We start from the raw sequence: 21,724 nt of genomic DNA on the forward strand, positions 1-21,724 counted from the left end.
TCAATGGCAGAGCACTATGAAACCATAAGTTAGTGACACACACTCTAGTTTCCCTCTAAGGGAAATGCTTGGTATACTCGCAGCTGGTAGCTGACAACCATACATATTTAGTTGTGTTTAGTAGGTTGGGGCTAAGGGTAGTATTTGATAAAGTCCCATACAAAGAACTACATTGCCTAAAATAAAGCATTCCTATCAAGGAATACTGGGCCACAAACAGAGAAAATAAAGGTTTATATTTTGCGATGGTAAAGGATGCAGATATGAAGTATAGTAAGTGGGCACATACCTTTATCCTCAAACACATACGCTACCTTCCCAGTACTCCTGCAGGTCTCTAGGGAAGGAACCTAGGAGTGACTACCTCAAACATCTCAGGGTCTAGACTGACTAGTAGGTAATAGTTTACCTAGTTCTTTGGATATTCAAATATATTCAAAATATACAAAAATCAGAAGTTCTTTCCATCATATATGGGATCAAAGACTGGCCTACTTTTCTCTAGCATGTATATTTTGATTTCTTAGCTCTCCTATTAAGTGAAAGAGGCCTAGAATACAAACAAAAAGTATGCACTTCACCTGAATATCTGAGAACAGGTAGACAACTACATTTAGACATCCTATGCAGACCCCTTTCTAGAAGGCACAGAATTAACAGATTATTAGATACCACAATGATTTGGGTGTGGTCTGTGTCACCTAAGGTTCCATTGTGATTAAAGGTCTTAGTATCAAGGACAGCACTGCTGGTGAAGATCTGGGAGATGGGGCCTAGATTTGAGAGGTGGTTCTCAGATTACTCGGGGTATGCTCGTAGAAGAGATACTGGGATGTCAGTCTTTCTCGTCAATTTCCTGTTTGACAATGTGAGCTCTTACACACACACACACACACAAACACACACACACTCACACACACTCTGCCCGCCCCCACCCCCCATCATGATGTACCACCATTTGCCATCCTCATCAGGGACCAATTCCATGAGGTCACCTGATTTTGAACTCAGAACCTCACAAATTGGGAACAAAGCTAGCTACCTAGAGTAGTGCATTATAGTGACACAAGCTGACTAGTATAGATGCCACCTCATCTGAAGATTCTATACCTACCCTATCCACTAAATTCTCATTATAATAAAACCCCTCAAAACATAAACACATGGACAAAACTTACATTTCAATAAAGATAGAGCCAAAAGGTAAAATTCCTCCCAGGCAAACAATAACTGCAGGCTCCATAAACCTGGAAAATATTAAAATTAACAGTAAACCTCTAGAATGATTTTTATATAGTATAAATCCTGGTAATAGAGAGGTGATATCTAATACTTTAAAAAAACAAACCAGTAAAAAGAAAAACCAAACTCCAAAGAGGCACAAGTAAGTAGGTGCGAATTCATATTAGCCATAGGTTGCAATTAGTATTCCTTACAACATTAAAGCCTATGGTAATATTTAAGGAACACAAACAAATCTTTGCCACTGGCAAAACTCAAGGACAATGTGTTTACTCCTACTTTGTCACTTCACCTCTCAATAATTTCTAAGAACTCTATAGGCATCTAACAGAAACCCAAAGGGAAGGGAGAGTCTTTAGACCCCCATCTGAAGAGAGGTCCTAAACTGTGGTCTTGCCATGTCTTCGTTCAATCTCTCCATGGTGCTGTAATTTTTTTTTTTTTTTCTGACAAAGTATACAATTAAGGTATTAGAAGTTCTGATTTACAGTAAGTCAAAGAATTAAAAAATTCAAACTTATTTATTCAACAAATATTTACTGACTGCAATCTGTAACTCCCCACCTGGAGTGCCCTCTCTCATCTCATACTTCTCTCCCTGCAAGCACTGACTCAAGTGTTGTCCTTTCTAAATAGCCTCTCCTGAGCCTCCCTGGAAGAGGTGGCCCTTTCACCTGTTTTCTACCACCTCTTGAATTTAGTCCACGGCTGTACTCGTCACACTGTTCTGTAACTATCTAATTACACACATCAGACTTCACTAGATCATAAACTGTAGCAGACAGAAATTATTCATCTAGGGATTCCAGTGCCTAGCATAGCATCTGGCACAGAAAAGACATTAAACTAATATCACTCAGATGGACAAACTAAAAAACTGAGAAGAAAAATTAAAAAATTGATAGCTGAAAAAAAAAAAAACTTAAAAATCATTTAATCTAGTCTTTCCTTGTTTTATAGGAAACCAATACCCATTGAAGCTAAAAGTGATCTTCCCAAGGTTATAGAATCAATGAAAGTCAGATGCAGTATTGAGGTTTTGGTTCCAATATTCTTAACCCTAAATGTGACAATCTGGTGAGGAAGGTCACCTATGGTTCACTCTTCTCCTTCACCAGCCCTAGTGACCTAGAGGACCTTTTGTGACTTCTGGCTTTACTCTTACCCTCCCTAGTAATGAGGTGAATATTGGGATATTAATGAGCCCTAATAGTCTAATATTAGTTTAGAAAAAAGTAGTTGAAAAAAAGACTCAAAAAATTACTAGCTAGCTATTAGAGAAGAGGAGGGGATCAGGAGGAATGAGAAGGATGAACGGAGAATTAGGAAGGGTATGTTATTTGCATGTATAATTAAAATGCACTAATAAAAAAAATTTCTAGGGCTGGGGAGATAGCTCAGCTGGTAGAGTACTTGTCTTGTAAGCACAAGGCCCTGAGTTTGATCCCCAGTACCTCAAAAAAAAAAAAAAAAAAATCTAGTCAAAGTCCCTCACAAGCACAAATCTAAGGAAAGAAAAGAATATGGTCAATTCCTGAGACTAAAATTGACTGCTCTCCTCTAAATTACAAGGGGTTATTTTATTCAACCTCCATTTCTACACATGGCTATATGCTTCCATACCTAGAAAAGACCAAAGAGTAATCATCATCTATTTGTATAAGTACCTTGTATGTAAGTTATATTTATAATGTGGTCAAATATCTAAGAACAAGGGCTTTTCATTATATAACCCTTATTGTAAAGATGTAGTCTATTCAGCTATTCTTATAAAATAACAAATCTACTATTTACCCATTGTTATGAGATGAAATAGAAGTACAGTAAGATTGTTCTATTTTATGTCTACCATTAAGACCTAGAAAACTGAAGAAAAGCAGACTAGCATATATCAGCAAAATATTCAATGTGCTAATTTTAAAAGGCAAATTATATATATACTATGCATTCATATTTTATTCAAATTTGCATAAATTAGGAAAACACAAACTACCTCAAATTAATAATCCATCAAGAATCATAATTTCAAACTAATGGTCAAATAAAATAAAATATATACTGTATTTATACTATTGCCAGAGAGGCACCTGTTAAACAAAAATGCTTGTCATCCCTTGTCAGGATTAATCTTGGGAAATCCTCAAGAACATATTCTGTTTAAAAAATTGACAGACATGTAATTGAGAGATTCTATACAATCCCAGAATAAAGATAAACAATATAATTATCATAAAATTATAATGGTTTCATTCCTAATTCATCTCTCAGTAGGATGTATATGCCTGTAAATGTGTGTCAATATTGTCTATGATAATAAAATACCTAGGAAGGAAAAAGAAATTACAAGCCATGAGCTGGCAGACTTTTTCTGTAAAGGTTCAGATAGTAAATATTTTAGATTTTGCAGGTGATATGAACTCTGCCATAACTACTGCTCTGTCAATTCTGATGTTGTAAGGTAAAGGTAGTCAAAGACAGTGAATGGACAACTGGGCATGGTTGTGTTCAATAAAACCTTATTTACAAAATCAGGCAGCAAGGCTTAATAATTCCGGCTTTACTTCCCTCCCACCTGTACACACCAGTAGACCTAGCAAAGTATTTGTCAAGTCTGTAAATGGTATAATATTCAGAAAGTGAAATAAAGATATAACTTATCACCATACAAACAATGTAGATTGAAAGAAAAATTAAACACATTCTTAAGCTCAAATTTAAGACATTCTCATAAATACATACCAATTCTAAAGTTAAATGTATACAACAGTCTTAAGAATGCATATATTATGATAAATAATTACATAAGATTTAGCATCCTCTTTACCATTTTTTCTCCGGTATAGGACGAGGCACAGCATTGACACGACAAGGGAAGTTGGGCTGACCTGACAGATTTCGGCCAAGTATTGTACCAACAAGATTTAGAGGAAGAATAACAAAAAAACAGATGCAACAAACAGCCACCTGCAAATTAAACAAAAATGTGTGTGATTACTCGGAGAACAGTAACAACAATAAAAACAAAAGAGACACTAAAAGTTTGTTTCATAATTTGATCATAGAAGAAAAATGTTTAAGTTCAAAATGGGCTAAAATTACACAAGATATACACAAATGAAAATAGGAAAAATGTTAGAATTGAACCAAACACAAGGTGAACTGTGTCTTAGCAACTTTAGTTTCCTATTTTTCCTTTTCTTCCATAATATCTCAGATACAGTCCCTTTTCTTGTCAGTTGTCTGCTTTTAAGGTATCTAGCCTTACTCTTACATCATTTTAACTAACTTATTTGGCTATACTTTATTGTACACAGAGGTTCAAGTATGTCATTTTCCTGTTTTAAAGATGAAGTAAATGAGACCCAGAAAGACAAAATAACTAACTTCCCATGATCACACAGCTAGTAAGTAGTGAGGCTAAAATTTCAATGCAGATCTGCCAACCTTGAAGACCGTGTTCTTTTCTGTTCCATAATACCTTGGTTGGAATCCTAACAATGAAAGTCTCTATATATATGTGCCATTACTAAAATAATACAAATATTTTTCTGCCCATGAGTAGTAGTCTAAAATTATAGAGAAGGCCATCTAGAGATTCTAGAACCAAAGTGGACAATTAGGAAAATAAATTTATTTTTGTGGTTTTTATGAAATCTGGATATACAAACTTTTCTCTGGCTAGCATCTAGTTAAGATTACTTCATTCAAACTTCTATAAAATGGAGAACTGAATCACTACTAAAATCTCTTTTAATTATACATTTTGGGATTCTAATAAACAGCAACAGTGAGAGAAAAGCTGAATGAAAACTAAAGAAATTGAGAGAAGTGAAGAGGTATAGGGTAGAAAATCCAGTAATTACATAAGGAAAGAATTGCTTTTGAAGCAACATAAAAAAAAAAAAAAAAAAAGAAATCCCTGAACATGGCTACAATAAATTTTAATGGTGGGAAGTATTTTTTAAGACATAGCAAAGTACTACAGCTTCACTGTAGCTAGTGCTAAGAACTTTGTGACATTTCTATATGTCATCAAAAATGCATGAAAAAAATCATTAGGAACTTTGACGTTATCTTGTTCTGATGTTAGTTATTTTTATTGAGAGTCACTTTCCAAATCTGTTATAATATTCAATGAGTAAACTAAACAAATCTCTACAAATAAGATGAATTTAATTTCAATTTTTAAATTAAATTTTTTAATTTGTTTTCCTGGTTTTATTAATTTCAACTTAAGAATATAGAAACATGTTTTCAGTATTTCTTATAAAAACAGCTCATAGAAAGAAATACTGAAAAATAGATTGGTAGAATGACAGTGGCATTGGTTTTTTTCATTTTTGTTGTTGCTTTAATATGCAACCTGAAACAAACTAAACATTTTAAATCACAAAGGTTTTTTTAAAAAAATTCTTAACCATAATTTAAAATATAGAGGCAGATGAGTCCTACACCAAATTTTAATACACTAGAGACATCTTAAGCCAGACTGACTCATTTTCACACAAAACTCAGAAAAGGTTCTCCTGCTGTGTCTGTATATTTGAACTTCCGGCAAATGTCATTGATTAGGGAAGTTAGTGATGCTACACTTCTATCTTTTATTTACCTCCCCTCTCCTATCCCAATTCAGGCTTTCACAGATTTGCTTCCCTAAAAGTGGTACAAACAGAGGCACTACTCCAACCATTTATGTGGCACAGATAGTTGAGTGGCAGATCAATGAGGCGCAGAGCAAGAATCAATCAAGTAACCTATACATAGTCTCATCAAGATATTATCAACTGTTTAGCATTTAAAATTTTTCCTCTCTTCTGATTTTTAATACATGATTTTAAAATGCAAGGAGTTTATTAAAAATTATAGTGATTAATCTCCGAAATCAATTCCCTACTTCTTTATTTCAAATGCGTTTTTTTGAAGAATACCCTGAGATTTCAGGGCAAGTTGTTAAAAAGTCACATGGAATTAACTCATTTGTGAAGTTACTGACATTCAACTAAATAAACTGGTTGCTGAAGGAGATAGGATTGACCTGTTATTCATACCCCTTGTTGTTAGATTTGTATTCATCACAACTTTATTGCTCTCATTAAATTTAAAGTGTTAAAATATATTTACAACAATGGAGTCATGGTCGTATCTGTTTTCCATATCGAGCTTCCACATTGCTTCATTTAAAAATGAAATTTAGCAGGTTAAGAATACAAAAACCATTGGTCTAATACACTGTTGAAAATTCTAGAATTCAAACCAATACAGGTCTTCCCTATGCCCTTAGAAAGATAGTTTAGGTGGGCAGGGGTGAGAGAAAAGACTTCACACAGAGGGTTCCCCCTACCTACACAAAAACAAGTAATAAAAAAAAGCTGACTATAAGTCTTGATACCCTAAAGATCTACCAACTAGAAACCATCAAAATGGCTAATACTTATTCTACCTCTGTTCCAGACTGGACTTTTAGGAAATCTGTGGCATAAATGGGTTGGAAAGGGAAAAGATGGCCTAAGATGGACTATTTTGGAATGCTAAAAGGGGAGATTTTTTTAAAAAAGGTAATAGATGGTAACTGCTTATTGGTAAGATTCTCAGGAAATACATCATTCTTCTTAGCCAATATGCTTAAGTATTTCTTCAAAATCTGCTCACAGATGATTTCTACCATCCATTTTCTAACTCAAACATTTTATGACTCTGTCTGAAGTGTTTAGCCTTGATTCAAGCATTTCGACCACCACATTGAAGGCCAAATGGGATGACACTGGTCAGGGCATTACCAACTCAAACACAAATGCATCTAAGAAGCCCAATTACTTTATCCAGAGATAATGTATTAATATATAACTCATCATTCTCTTCCTTAAGTTGTGCTTTAGCACTACAGTGGAAGAAACACTTGATTTGAAGTGAATAATTTGTTCTACAAAGCTAGCCTGATCAGAAAAAAAATTATAAGAACACTATCAACTGGGTATGGTGGTGCATGCCTGTAATCCCAGAGGCTCAGGAGGCTGAAGCAGGAGGGTCACGAGTTCAAAATCAGCCTCAGCAAAAGTGAGGTATAAAACAACTCAGTAAGACCCTGTCTCTAAATAAAATACAAAACAGGGCTGGGGATGTGACTCAGTGGTCAAGGGCCCCTAAATTCAAACCCCCGGTCTTCCCCCACAAAAACTCACTATAGACCAATATCTCTCACAAACATAGATGTGAAAACAATGAATTTTAGCAAATGGAATCTAATAACATATGAAATGGATAACACATCACAACAAATTAAGGTTTATCAAATGAGTGCAAATTGTTACGATTAGAAAATCAATCAATGCTATTCACCATCATCATCTGAAAAGGATGCAGAAAAGGCTGCTGCAAAATCCAACATCCATTCCCAATAAAAACTTTCAGCAAGCTACAAATAGAAAGAAACCTTACCAATTTGAAAAAGGGCATCTAGAAAAATGCAGCTCACATCTTACAAGCACAAGACTGAAGTTTCCCCCATGACTGGAAACAAGGCAAGGATGTCTGCTCTAACCGCTACTACTCAACACTACTGTAATTAACCAGTGCAGTAAGAGAGGGCAAAGAGGTGGGAAGGTGGGAAAGCAGAAAAGGCATACTGATTAGAAAAAAAGAGGTAAAACTGTCTATTGGCAGACAATTATTCACAAATAACCTAACAACAAAATTTACAATAAAGCAGCTAGGACTAACAAGTGAATTTAAGCAAGATTTTTCAGATGCAAAGCAATAGTCAAAAACCTATTTTTCCCTATAAGCTGGCAGTAAATGATCAGAATTTGAAAAATACAATTTATAAACAGCATAGAAATATTAAGAATTGGGGGTAATTCAGCAAAAGATGTAGAAAACCTGAACACTAACATCTATAGAATGCTGCTGAGAAATTAGTACATAAGCTGAGACAGAATAGTGTGTTCATGAATCAAAAGACTCAACATCATTAAGATGTCAATTATTCTCAAATTGAGCTAGAGATTCAATGCAATACCAATTAAAACCCCAGCAGGTTTTTGGTTTTATTTATTTATTGTATTAGAGCATTATAGTTATACATAATAGTTGGGTTCATCCTAACAAATTCATCCATGCATGGAATTTGATTTCAGTTCATGTCTCACCCACTTTTTCCACCCCTCCTCCCTGTCCCTATGTGTTCCTTCCTCCTCTACTGATCTTCTTTTCAATCATCTATTTATTTATTTTTGATTGCTTCTTTCTACTTACACATAAAGATGAAATTCTCTGTGGTATAATTTATATATGCACAGCATGCTTTTTAAAAATTTATTCCCCATTTCCTGCCCTTTCCTATCCTTCCTCTCTCCTTCTTGATCTCCTCCTGCTATACTTATCTTCCCTACATCTTTATGGTATCTGATCCTTCCCTCCCTTCTTTATTTTACTTTAACTTCCACATGTAAAAGCAAACATTCAACCCTTGATTTTCTGCAACTGCCTTATTTCACTTAGCATGATGTTCTTTCTCCATTTCCATTCATTTACCAGAAAATGTCATAATTCCATTCTTCTTTATGGCTGAGAGTAAAACTCCATTGTGTGTGTGTGTGATTGTGTATTACATTTTATTGATCCATTCATCTACTGACAGGCATCTGGGTTGATTACATAATTCGGTTATTGTGAATTGTGCTGCTATAAATAAGTAATGAGGTGGTTGTATCCCCATAGTATGTTAATTTTAGTTCTTTCTAATAAATAGCAAGGAGTGGGATAGCTGAGTCATATGGTAGTTCCATTCCTAGTTTTCTGAGGAATCTCCATATTTGCTTCCCAGAGTGTACCACCAGCAACGAATGAGTATACCTTTTCCCAAACATCCTTGTCACCATTTATTATTGCTTGTGTTCTTCACAATTGCCATTGTAACTGGAGTGAGATGAAATCTTATTGGAGTTTTGATTTGCATTTTGCTGATTGCTAAAGATGTTAAACTTTTAACTTTTTTTTCCATTTATTTCTTGGACATTTGTGTTTCTTCTTCTTTTTTCTTGTACTGGGGACTGAACCCAGGGGCACTTACACTGAATCACATCCCAAGTCCTTTTCATTTTGAGACAGCATCTTCTGTATATATTTCTCTATCAGAAAAGCAGCTGGCAAAGATTTTCTCCCATTCTGTAGGCTCTCTCTTCATGCTCTTGTTTCTTTTGCTGTGCAGAAGCTTTTGAATTTGATGGCATCCCACTTACTGATTCTTGGTTCTGTTTCTTGTACTTTGGGGGTCTTAAGAAGTTGGTGCCATCACATGTATGATGGAGTGTTGACCCTATGTTTTTATCTAGCAGTTGCAAAGTTTTTGGTCTAATTCTAAGTCTTTGACCCATTTTTATTTGACTTTTGAGCAGGATAAGAGATGGGGATCTAGTTTCATTCTTCTACATATGGCTTTCCCTGCATCATTTGTTTAAAAGGCTATCTTTTCTCCAATATATATTTTTGGCATTTGTCAAGTATAAGATGGCTATATGTAGTTGCCTCTGTATCTTCTATTCTGTTCCAATGGCCTTCATGTCTATTTTGATGCCAATACCATGCTCTTTTTGTTACTACAGCTCTATAATATAAATTTCAGATCAGGTATTGTGATGCTTTGCTGCATCACTCTTCTTGCTCAGGATTGCTTTGGCTATTTTGGGTCTCTTATTCTTCCAAATGAATTTAAGGACTGTTTTTTTTTTTTTTTTTTTTCCTAATCCTGTGAAGAATGGCATTGGTATTTTGAAGGGGATTGCACTGAATCTGTATATTGCTTTTGGTAGTATGGTTATTTTGAAAACATTAATGCTACCTATCCAACCTATCCAAGAATATGGGAGGTCTTTTTCATTTTCTAAGGTCTTCTTCAATATTTTTTTCAGTGTTCTATAATTTTTATTGTGGAGATCTTTCATCTCCTTGGTTAGATTAATTCTGAAGTATTTTATTTCTTTGTTTTCATTTTTTTGTTGTTGTTTGTTTTGGGTTTTTTTTTTTAAGGGTATTGTGAATGGGATGGTTTTCTTGATTTGTTACAGTATAGGAAAGTTACTGATTTATGGATGCTGATCTTGTATTCTGCTACTTTGCTGAATTCATCTACCAGCTGTAGAAGTCTTCTAGTGGAGTTTTTTGTGTCTTGTAGATATAGGATCATATCATTTCCAAACAGAGACAATTTGACTTCTTCTTTTCCTATTGTATCCCTTTGATTTCCTTTTCTTGCCTGATTGCTCTGACTAGTATTTTGAGAATTACACTGAATAGAAGTGGTGAGAGTAGACATCTTTGTCTTGTTCCTATTTTAAAGGAAATGCTTTCAGTTTTTTTCCCCAATTCAGTATGATGTTGGCTTTGGGTTTGTTTTAGATAGCCTTTATAATGTTGAGGCAAGTTCCTTCTACCCCTAGCTTCTCCAGCTTCTTTAACATGAATGGGTGCTAGATTTTATCAAAGGCCTTTTCTACATCTATTAAGATGATCAAAATTAAATTGTCCTTAATTTTATTTACATAGTAAATTGTGTTTGTGTATGTGGAATCAACCTTGCATCACTGGGATATAACCTACTTGATCACAGTGTATTATCTTCTTGATGTATTTCTGAATGCAGTTTCTGCATGCTTTTTGTAGAAACTGACAAGCTGATTCTAAACTTTATATGGAGATGCAGTGAGTATAAAAAAGCCAAAACAACTTTGAAACAAAGAACTGATTTCAAGATTTATAAAGCTATAAATCAAGACAGTATGACAGTGGTATTAAAATGAGACAATCTGATTAATAAAACAGAAGAGAAAATCCAGAAATAAATTTATACATATGTACATACAATTTATATATGCAACTCAATAGAAAAAGGATAATTTTTCCATAATGAAGCTTGAACAACTGACTAGCCTTATGCAAAATAAAACAAAACAAAAGTCAAAATTCCTTGACTTTTAATTCATATTACATACTACCTAACCAAAAATGGATCATAGACCTAAATTTAAGAGGTAAAACTATGTAAGATAAAGAACTGTGTCTACAATATATTTAAAAAAACTCCACTATGACAAGCAACCTATTTTTTTAAAAAAAGCAGAAAATTTGCACATTGGAGAAGATATATAAATGGGAAATAAGCAAGTAAGAGTATCTTCAACATTACTGATTAGTTACTAGGAAATGAAAACCATGAGACACCACTATATGCCTACTAAGAATGGTTAAAATCAAGTCTTGGCACTGGTATGGAGCAACTGGAACTCTTACACAATGCTGATGCTGATATTGTCAACGATCCAATTAATGAGCTGGTGCTGTGAAAATACCTTCACAAAATCCTCATTTGCATAAGTCAACAGTTCAGTTTAGGTACAGGAGTTTTTCTAATACTATGTTGACAAATCATTATTTTTATGCTTGGGTATTCTGTACTCTTCTGACCACCTTTGAGAGAGAGCACTTTGTAGTCTTTATCAAAAAGGAATGCCTAGCAGCTGGGGTTGTGGCTCAGTGGTAGAGCACTTGCTTAGCACATGTTCAATCCTCACCATCACATAAAAATAAATAAATAAAATAAAGTATTGTGTCCATCAACAACTAAAAAAATAAAAAATAATAATAAATAAAAAATTTTAAAAAGGAATACCTAGCTGCCCTTCACCTTGGTCTCCATTTTCTCCTCACTATGATTATTTCTGACTACATATCATGCACTTCATTTTTGACAAATTCTAATTCTCACATTATTTTCCCACTATGGCTCAAGTCTTGGGTAATGGGAAGCATTTCCCTAAATATTTGTGAAGTCTGGTTTCTTAAGTCTATGGCATATTTGGTCAAAAATTCCCCTCTCACTGGGCACAGTGGCACATGCCTGTAATCCCAGAGGCTCAGGAGGCTGTGGCAGGAGGATTGCAAATTCAACTCCAGCCTCAGCACAAGTGAGGCACTAAGCAACTCAGTGAAACCCTGTCTCTAAATAAAATACAAAATAGAGCTGAGGATGTGGCTTAGTGGTTGAGTGTCCCTGAGTTCAATTCCCGGTACCCCCAACCCAAAATGATTCCCCTCCCAAGCTAAAAAAAAGCCAAGAGTTGTCAAATACAATATGGCTCACCCATAACACCTATTAGCTGTCCTTTATCAACTATTCTTACTAAGAGACAAAACCATAAAGTAAGTCAATTTATGAATGCATGTTTAGCTGAAAAATGTTTGAAGTAGAAAAGTTCCTATTCTTCCTTGCTTCTGAGTTTTAAAACTTTACAACTTGGCTATTTGATCTTTGAAAGTCTACAAAAACATCAAATTCAGGATCTGAGTTTTATAACTCACAGAAGACTTCATGCCTAAAATCCTTCTTCAGAACATCCAGGCAAATCCACTCCTAAGTAACTAATGAAACCAAAACTTCTGGATGTAACACCTATATCGCTATTGTACAAATTCACGAATGATTTTATCTTCTTGGAATCAATCTAATTTCAAGCACTCTTTCCTATCCTCTGTAGGACCAATGCCAGAACACAACTTCAGTAAAGGGTTTACACATCTTTGGAGAGTCTCATCCCAAATTCTCTCCTGCATCTCATAATATTCTCTTGACTCTAGTCACCTTGCCTTGAATCACACGTCTAGTTTAGAATATCACCACAACCTCTATTAACGTTTCTTTATTAAGCTTCTAAGATTCAGTATTGTTCAATAAGTTTAATCTGACAAGGTTTTAATGGTTTCATGTGTAATCAGGTACACAAGAGCAAAGAGTCAGGATCCAAAGACAAACTTCATCCATTTTCAATTTTATCTCAGACAATGAGATAATGACAGCAGTATCCTGATAAAACTCCAGACAGCAAGTAGATGAAATCCTTATTGTTTTAGTGCCTCCAGAGGACAAGGCAGAAACCTAAAGTCACTAAGGTTAGATTAAGTTATCAGTTGTAGAAACTTTGATATATCAGATTATTAAGACCATTCAGAGAAAGAGCTCAATGTCTAAAACATCAAAAAAATGCAAGAAAGGAAGAGCTAAGGCCTACAGAAGAGCATACAAGAGGAGGATCTTTAGATTCTAGTATTCAAACTGGGGTATCAGTTAATAGGGTCCCTGGCTTCTCAGACACACAGTGCCTATGATCTGGGCATTTCAGTTCACAGACTCATCTCCTGATGACAAGTGGCATGAGGTAAACACTAGAAAATGGGATGAAAGCAGGATAAATTAATCAGTTGGGGATGAAGTCTTGGACATGGATTGTACAAATCTCCAAACTAATTTCAATGAGTGGCCAGAGTTGAGAACCAATAAGTTTTTAAATATATATAACTTTTTCCTTCACCATGTCAACAAGTCAAACAACTACAAACAGAAACTCAAGTAGTTAAAATATTCAACGTACAGATCAAACACTCCCCTCAAGTTCTTAAATTTCACATTTTAAACAAATTTTGATAAGAGAAAACATGTTAGCCCACACACCTGATTAAAACTGTCCTTCACTAAGCATTTCTTTTTAAGAAAACAAATTAAGAACATGAGAATGTAGGAGGTAGCTAAGTGCTACTTAGTCTTTTATTCACTAAAGGTCAATTTTATAAACTTTCTCTGCCTCAGTTTAGAGTTTAATATTTACGTCCCAATAATGATCAATTATTAAGTTACCTAAAGGTAAATTGTGTCGATTAATAACATTTAAAATCCCATTACAGGGCTGGGGTTGTAGTTCAGCAGTAGAGCATTTGCCTAGCACGTGTGAGGCACTGGGTTTGATCCTCAGCACCACATAAAAATAAATAAAGTGCTGTGTCCATCTACAACTAAAAAAAATTTTTTAAATAAAATAAAACCCCAAAGCAGTTAAATTTATAATTTTAGTGAGAAAAAGCAACATTGAAATTAATTTTTATCAATACCAAATTCAAAACTTGAGAAAAATTATAACAAAATCAGACTTCTAATTTTTAAAGCACTATTAAAATAATTTATTCAGCAAACAAAAAATATGAACATCTTTAAGAAATAACTTGACTCCTTACATATACCTTCTGATACCCTGGAACTACTATGGAAACAAATTATTTTAATCTACATGCAATTAACTACTTTTCATTTCCTAACCAGTATTGCTTTCTGTGGTTTAAAAATAAAACATTCAACTTTGAAGCAAGTTTTAAAATATTCCTAACCCCTGACTAAAATGTATTAAAGATTTAGTAAAAATTTATATTCAATGTGTCTTTGAAAAACATGCATTATAAATAACTAAAGTCATCTAGAATTTCTGTGAAACCATTTGATAACTCCCACAAAACAGAAAGAAAACCTCAACAAGATAAAACTAAGAGATGTAGATGCTAGCTGTAATTCTACCATAAACTACTTGTATGACCGTGGTCAAATCATTTAGCTCTTAAATGCATGTGTATACAACTTGCATACATTTGTGTATTTATGTATGTGTCCCTGTGACCAAGTATACATTTACACTGAAATCTAGCCCAGGTCTAAAATTCTGTTTCTAGTAAAAACTAACAGGATGGATTGGGAGACTGAGTTAATCGTTTAAGTTAACATTATATCTGTGTTCTGGTTTTAAATGACTCAAAATATTTCAAAGTCTGTGATTACAACTAAGATATGTTAAAGAATTTTAATTGTCTTTACAATATATATTACCAATATAAATGCTTAATGAAGTTCTAAAAATAGCATGTTAATAAAAAATGTGGTAGGCAGAAGATTTATTTCCTACCACTGCACTCTCCTATTAAACTTAAAACATTTATGTTTCTGTGTATATCATTATTTTTTTCTTGAAAGCATATTCAACAGTTTCTCCCATCTCCAATAAAAAGCTAAAGCGCTCTCTTTTGTTAAATCAGCTTTTCACTTTACTGGTTTAGAGACTCAAGAAAATAGGGCAGGGACAACTACAGACTTAAACTTAACTAAAACTTTACAGAGGTCAACAACAATAGTTTTCTGTTCACCCAACTTTTCAGGACTAAATAGGGACTGGCTCAAACTATCCAAAAACCCAAGGAGAGTTACCCTGGAGAGACAGCAGGCCTCATATTAGTGTTTAAAAAGTAAGATTGAAGCAAACTTACCATTGTTCCAAAAGGAATGGCTCTTGAAGCATGGTAATAAATGGCTATAAAATTGATGAAGAAGGCTGTGCCACACACCATTGCTGGGATAAGGAACGCCCCAATGAACATCTGTTTTATCCATCTCCTTCCTGAAAGAGAAGGGAAACTATAAAAATAAGAAAGAGCTAGACAGACAAAAACATACTAAGGTTAAAATTAACTATTTAAAACCAAACTATTTACTTAAAATTTTAACACTAAGATCTAAAATTTGACACCCTAAATTGGTTCAAAAGTATAGATATTTTATAATAAGTATCAGTACCACTCTTCAAGTAAGGATAATGGAATCACAGCTTTTGAAGTGGGTGTACTGGAAAATAGCAAAGACCTAGAGTGAAAGATCCTGTTTTGCCAGCGTGCAGTGGCACACACCTATAATCCCAGATACTTGACAGGCTGAGGCAGGAGGATCACAAGTTTGAGGCCAGCCTTGGCAACTTAGTGAGATCCTGTCTCAAAATTTAAAAAGTTAAAGGGGGCTGGGGATGTAGTTCAGTGGTAATGCACCCAAGTACCAAAAAACAAAAGAAAACAAAAACAAAAAGTCCTATTTTGTTCTAATTCTGCCAATAAACTTGCTATGAACTTTGGTAAGTCACTCCATCTCTCTGTGTTACAAGTTGATCTAGATAAGAGTGTTTACTACTTAGCATTCTGGAGCTTTCTGACATGCCCATGTGGTCCATGATAAAGGAAAACCCTACCAGGTTCCCTAGCCCTGCTTCAATCACAATTCCATTTCTCGTTTTGCACTCTGGAGTTTCATGTAAGTTTTTATTTGAAAAAGGGGTTACACACTACTTTAAAAAATATTTTTTAAATCCCTGGGTGATCTCTAACTTTCCTTTTAGCTCTACAATTATATGTACATGTGTATTTAAATGGATTTGTTTGAAAGGGAAAAAACAACAGAAATGTTTCATGATCTTCCACTCAGTAATAACTTTAAAAGTTCCACTACTTTTTGTGCCTCTACGTACTGCCAAAATTCACATAGCATGTATTATTCAAATAATCAAAGGAAGAAATATTTATATAATCAAAATTTTTAAATCATGTTCATATCAACAAGGAAAACAACACAGGGAGCTAGCTGTCTTTCTAATACAGAAGAGTATACAAAAACAAGTGTTCTGCCAATGAAAAATATCTTCATATAGCTTAGGAACAGAATGTAAGGATCTAACACTGCATCACTATTAAAATTCAACCCCACAATCATAAGCAATAGGGACCAAACAGAAAATGCCACAGGAGTAACAACTAATGTCTTAACTTTTTTGTTTTCCTCTACATAAAGTTCTTTTAAAACATCCAGCTCACAGAATTACTACACCAAATCTTAACATTCCTCCAGAAAACTTCCTTGATTCTGAACTTTCTCCTCTACTTCATTTCTTTTTCACATAAGTGTCAAGAACCCCTTCTTCCCAACTAATATTGAGCTCTTCAACAACACCACAAAAAGGGTGGCAACTAATTAAAGTATTTCTTCTATTTAATTCCAACTCCTTCCTAGCATTTTCCTTTCCCACAATTTTCATATCTTCTCAGATTCAGAACTCTTATCATTAAAGCTTCTTATCCAACTCTATTTCTCCCTTTCCTTTTAATAGTCAGAAAGAATTCCACATACATTCCACTGGGTACAATGAGTAGCCCAGTTATCTATGTTGTACTTTCTACTGCTCCCCACACCCTTGGAGACTCTAACCCAGTTCCAGGCTACCCCTGGCTTCACATTGGGTCTAATGCATTATTGGGTACACTGAGGACAGTGAAAACCCCTTTAGTCCCATTGTAACAAACTACAGGATTTTAATATCCTGAGCTGAGAAATTCTTGATTTCTCAGGGTGCCATTAATCAAAATATAATCTTCAGACTATACTTTGTAAAACCTGATAATTTTTTTTTTCCCCCTGCGGTGTTGAGGATTGAACCCAGGGCCTCATGCTTGCAAGGCAAGCACTCTGCCAACTGAGCTATATCCCCAGCCCAAACCTGATAATCTTAGACATGAACTTGAACACCATCAGCTTTTAAGAACAAATATAGGAAAGAAGAGTGTGGCTGGATCCTCTTAGCTTGCAATCAGATTAAAGCAAATTTTGTCCAAGTATGAATAAATTTCCTGTTTTAAATAAATTTGTTTCTGCTATGGAGATTTTTCTTGAGGAGTTCATAAACTATAAAATTTTAGTCTAACTAATTTCTAAGTCAACTCTAAAGCAGAAATATCTTAGAAGTTACCTTAGGTATCTTTATTTCCTTAAGGATGTAGTCCTATATGATAGGACGTTTCCTAAATCAGAAACAGATTTAGAGGCTAAACACCTAACTAGAATGATCAAGAATCCATAATGATACCCCCACAGACAACCCAAAGAATTATCTACACTAAAAGTAGACAGTATCTATATTGAGGGTAGTCTAGCAGGACTTACTGAAAAAAAGCAATGGTAAACCAGAATATCTTGAGGGAATTTTAAATGATTCTATATTCTGATTTCTTATAACCTGTAACTCTCTCTAGTCTCCCAAAGGAAGGCAGCAAGATCCCCTAATACTGACACTGCTTAGGACAGGGTTGTAAAAATCACATTAGGAAGTCTCTATCCTTGGGACTATAATTTTAAGATCTTTCAACAACCCTTCAATTATAAATGAAAATATGCAAATCTTCCATTTTCTGCATTTTTTGGACCCCAGACTATAGGAAAAACAAAGGAACTTAAAGACTCCAAATGTCATTACAGAAAAAAAAAAAATCAAGGAGCAATACCCTTGTGTTATCTACGTGTTATTCCCATCATTTTCAGGTGCCATTAGGAAAGCAAGGGGGTACTGAGGATGTAGTGCTCTCAAAAAGAGATTGTGACACAGAATAACAAAAAATCTTTGCCAACAGTCCTTTGATAAATATTAAGACAACCGAAACAAACAGCTCTCCTTCCTCTGTCCAGAAGGTTTATCCACAAGCCACTAAAACAGGTCTTTAAAATCACTATACATTTAAACTCTATGTGGAGTCCCAATAAGGGGCATGTCTAAGAAGCTGGCACCTCCATGCAACATAATTTCAACAACTTAAATGCACACTCCTACAGGGCTAATTTCACAATGGATATAATCTATTAATTATTCCTAAATGAGGAAGTAAAATATAAGGATTCAAAAAACAGGATAGAGCACATAATAGGTTTAGTGGAGTTTATGTGAAATGAAAAACAAAGGATTTCACAATAGCTGTATTGCTCATTTAAATTCCAATACCTCATGGCAAAATAACAGTATTAATAATTAAAAGTACACAGTAATAACTAATAAGTTACCTCCTTGTCTAGCATACAGACTTCCTCCAAAATAACCATTCACTGGAGATGTAGCAGCATAGACAAATATGGCTGTACTGAGCATTGATCCCCTCCTAAAAAGAGGGAAAAAAACATGTACAATAAAACTAAAATTTTAAAGAAAACATAATATTATCATCTTATTAGCATTAATTTGATTTCAAAGATAAACTTTGGCAGAAATACAAAATATCATATCCTGGACTGCAAAAAACCTCTAAAGATTATCTCTAGTTGAATGAATTTCTTGTTAAAACTGCATCAGGCTAGTGCTATTTTTTTCTGGTCTGCAGTTAAATTTCACAATAAACTCTCAACAAACAGTTCACATTTCTTTGGCAAAAAATATTAGAAGCTGGCACCAAAACTGTTTTACAACCCTATAAACCAGTCCCATCATATGGAACAGGATATTCATTTGCTTAAAAAAAATGACTAGAACATTCCTTTTGATAACCTGAATCAACAATATAAGATTCTTGCCTGCTGGCAGAAATAAAATGAAAATAGGACAATTTATATTAAGAGCTATGACTTTAAATGGTATAACACTGGACTTTCCCTATCTAGTTTCCCTCATGCTGTTATGATAATTTTATAAAAATCTGTAGGTCCACATGTCAACATTAACTTGTATTAACAATCTCTAACCTCCCCTTCCAATAATGGTATCTCAGGATTTTAGACCAACCTTTCTGTTGAGCAAAATGAGGGGGAAAAAATTTTAAATGCCTAGATGCAAAGAGCACCATTAAAATGATAAATGACAGTGTCACTTTCCGTAATACAGAAATGTACTTAATAACCCACTACATATTTCAACACCCTAGCCTTGCAATATGTAGCAGTCTTCTGGTCAAACACCTATGCTCACTTTCTTAAAGTACATGAGCAACAGTGGAAACACTGCAATATTTCATTCTCATCAGTACACAGTTAAATATAAGTGTAATATAAAGATTTATCATTCTCAAATTTAAAAGATCATGAGTCTCAAAGTTAATCAGTTTCAAAAACCAAATCTGTTATTTTGAGAACCCAATTAAACACTGCAAGCACTAATTTATTCCTTCCAGACCACTGCTAGTGAGTTTGACCCATTCCCTGTTATAAATGTGTGTTAAGGGAGACACAGGCCTAACAATGTTGAAAACAACAAGGCTGCTTCCAGTGTAAGACCAGTCCGATACCAATCAGAAGTTCCTAATACCAGTGAAAGGAGTGCAAAATGACTACAAAGGTATTTAAGGTTGCAGTCCCCAGAGATATTTCCACTAAATCAAAGTATGAGCATCTGTCAAAGTTTTAAAAATCAAACATACCATTCTCAACACCCCCCAATAAATCATTTTCATTTACAATGAAAAATTTGCTGGGGTAGCCTCCAATCCCATGACTAGAAAGGGGAACCACTATGGTACACCTTGCCTACACCTTGACCCTATCCTACCACTCTCTCCTGGAAATTTCAGAATAGCAGCAGCCCAGTAGTATTACAGGCTCACCAACACTTTTCAAACTTTATGCCTTCTCAAGAGTTAATACCACACATTAACAGGCATCCACAGTGATACTGATCCTCTACCCACACCTGCAAAATACATTTTCCTCTCTGATTATTATGGTAATCACAAGACAAAGTAAATTTCATGTGTCACATTAGCTGCTCTTCATCCTTTAAGAATCATTCCTTCTCTGGAGTGAATCATCCTAATTATATGTATAATTTTTTTATTTTCTCATCACTTCAAATCATTACTACAGCTATATACATTTCTTTAACAGAGCAAATTAAGAGAAGAGCTCTGGAGTAAGATTAACTTCAAATCCCAGCTTATTAATACCCTTTAGTAGTAGTTATATGATCTTGGTCAAATTACTTTACCTCTCTGAGCTTCACTTTCTTTGTTTGTAGTAAGGAAACACTTTACAGAATTGATGTGAAGATTTAAGGTGCTAACATGCATAAAGCACAAAGCATGGAACCTCAATAATGTTATACTCTTTTATATCATAATATTATTTACCGCTTTAGTACTTATAACTATATTCCCTTCAAATAAACACAACATAGAACAACCATTTATATTAATGACAGCAAAAAAGCAATGTATGACTTGCCTGCTACTACCATCTATTTGAGATAGATGATTTCTTATTTCTAAAAATTGGAGGTCTTTATTATATGAAATTTAATGAATACAGAAGAGTTTCTGCAGTAAAAAATGAGTTGCCAAATTGTAGCATTAACATTTTGAAAAGCTAACCAAAAACTTAGATTAACAAAGTAAAAACTTAAATTCTAGGAAAGTGGTTCATAAGACTGTGATGTTATAGTCGATGTCAATTGAAAAATAATGAATTTAAGTCAGTATTAAAGGTAAATTGTCTTCTTGGAAGATTTGAAGTGCTTTTCTTATATTTAGGGTTCAGTTCCTCTTAAATATATTAATCCCTAAAATGAACTACTCACCAAAACTCAAAAGTTTAGGTTTTGGTCAATTATCTTATAGCTTATATAGTAAATGAACTGCAAAGATTATATTTGAGAAACAAACTACAGAGGAACAGCTTTTTTGGTTACTATACATGCCTTAATACATATGCACTTCAGTTCAACAAGCATTGATGAGGTACCTTCCACATGCAAAGCTCTTTATGCAGCACTTTCAGAATTCCAAGGTAAGTAAAGACCCAGTCCTTGTTCTCAAGGAACTTGCTATAGAGGAAATGGTAATTTCATATATAATAAAAATATTTAACATACAACTAAAGAGCCATTCTTCCAAATCAATACAATTGCTTGTCCATGAAATGCCAGGTGAGTTTAGGAAAGAATGCATTATGAACTGAAAACAAGGCTGAAATACAACTGAAGAGTTAAGTGTCATTCTGACTGAGGACTTCAAGGGATAGCATCTGAAATGTCTGAATCATACCCACTACAACCCA

General features: G+C 34.3%; 1 protein-coding gene across 1 annotated transcript in view; it reads right to left on the reverse strand.

Moving 5' to 3' along the window:
- Tm9sf3 (transmembrane 9 superfamily member 3) overlaps nucleotides 1–21,724 on the reverse strand; it is a 64,956-nt gene that overhangs the window by 11,926 nt on the left and 31,306 nt on the right. The window contains exons 8-11 of the mRNA XM_047552354.1: nucleotides 18,752–18,846; nucleotides 15,373–15,503; nucleotides 4,067–4,206; nucleotides 1,179–1,247 (exon numbers count right to left, since the gene is read on the reverse strand). Of these exons, the coding sequence (XP_047408310.1) occupies nucleotides 1,179–1,247; nucleotides 4,067–4,206; nucleotides 15,373–15,503; nucleotides 18,752–18,846 (435 nt within the window). The remainder of the gene's footprint in view (nucleotides 1–1,178; nucleotides 1,248–4,066; nucleotides 4,207–15,372; nucleotides 15,504–18,751; nucleotides 18,847–21,724) is intronic.

Source organism: Sciurus carolinensis, chromosome 5, assembly GCF_902686445.1.
Source record: "Sciurus carolinensis chromosome 5, mSciCar1.2, whole genome shotgun sequence".
Lineage (NCBI taxonomy): Eukaryota > Metazoa > Chordata > Mammalia > Rodentia > Sciuridae > Sciurus > Sciurus carolinensis.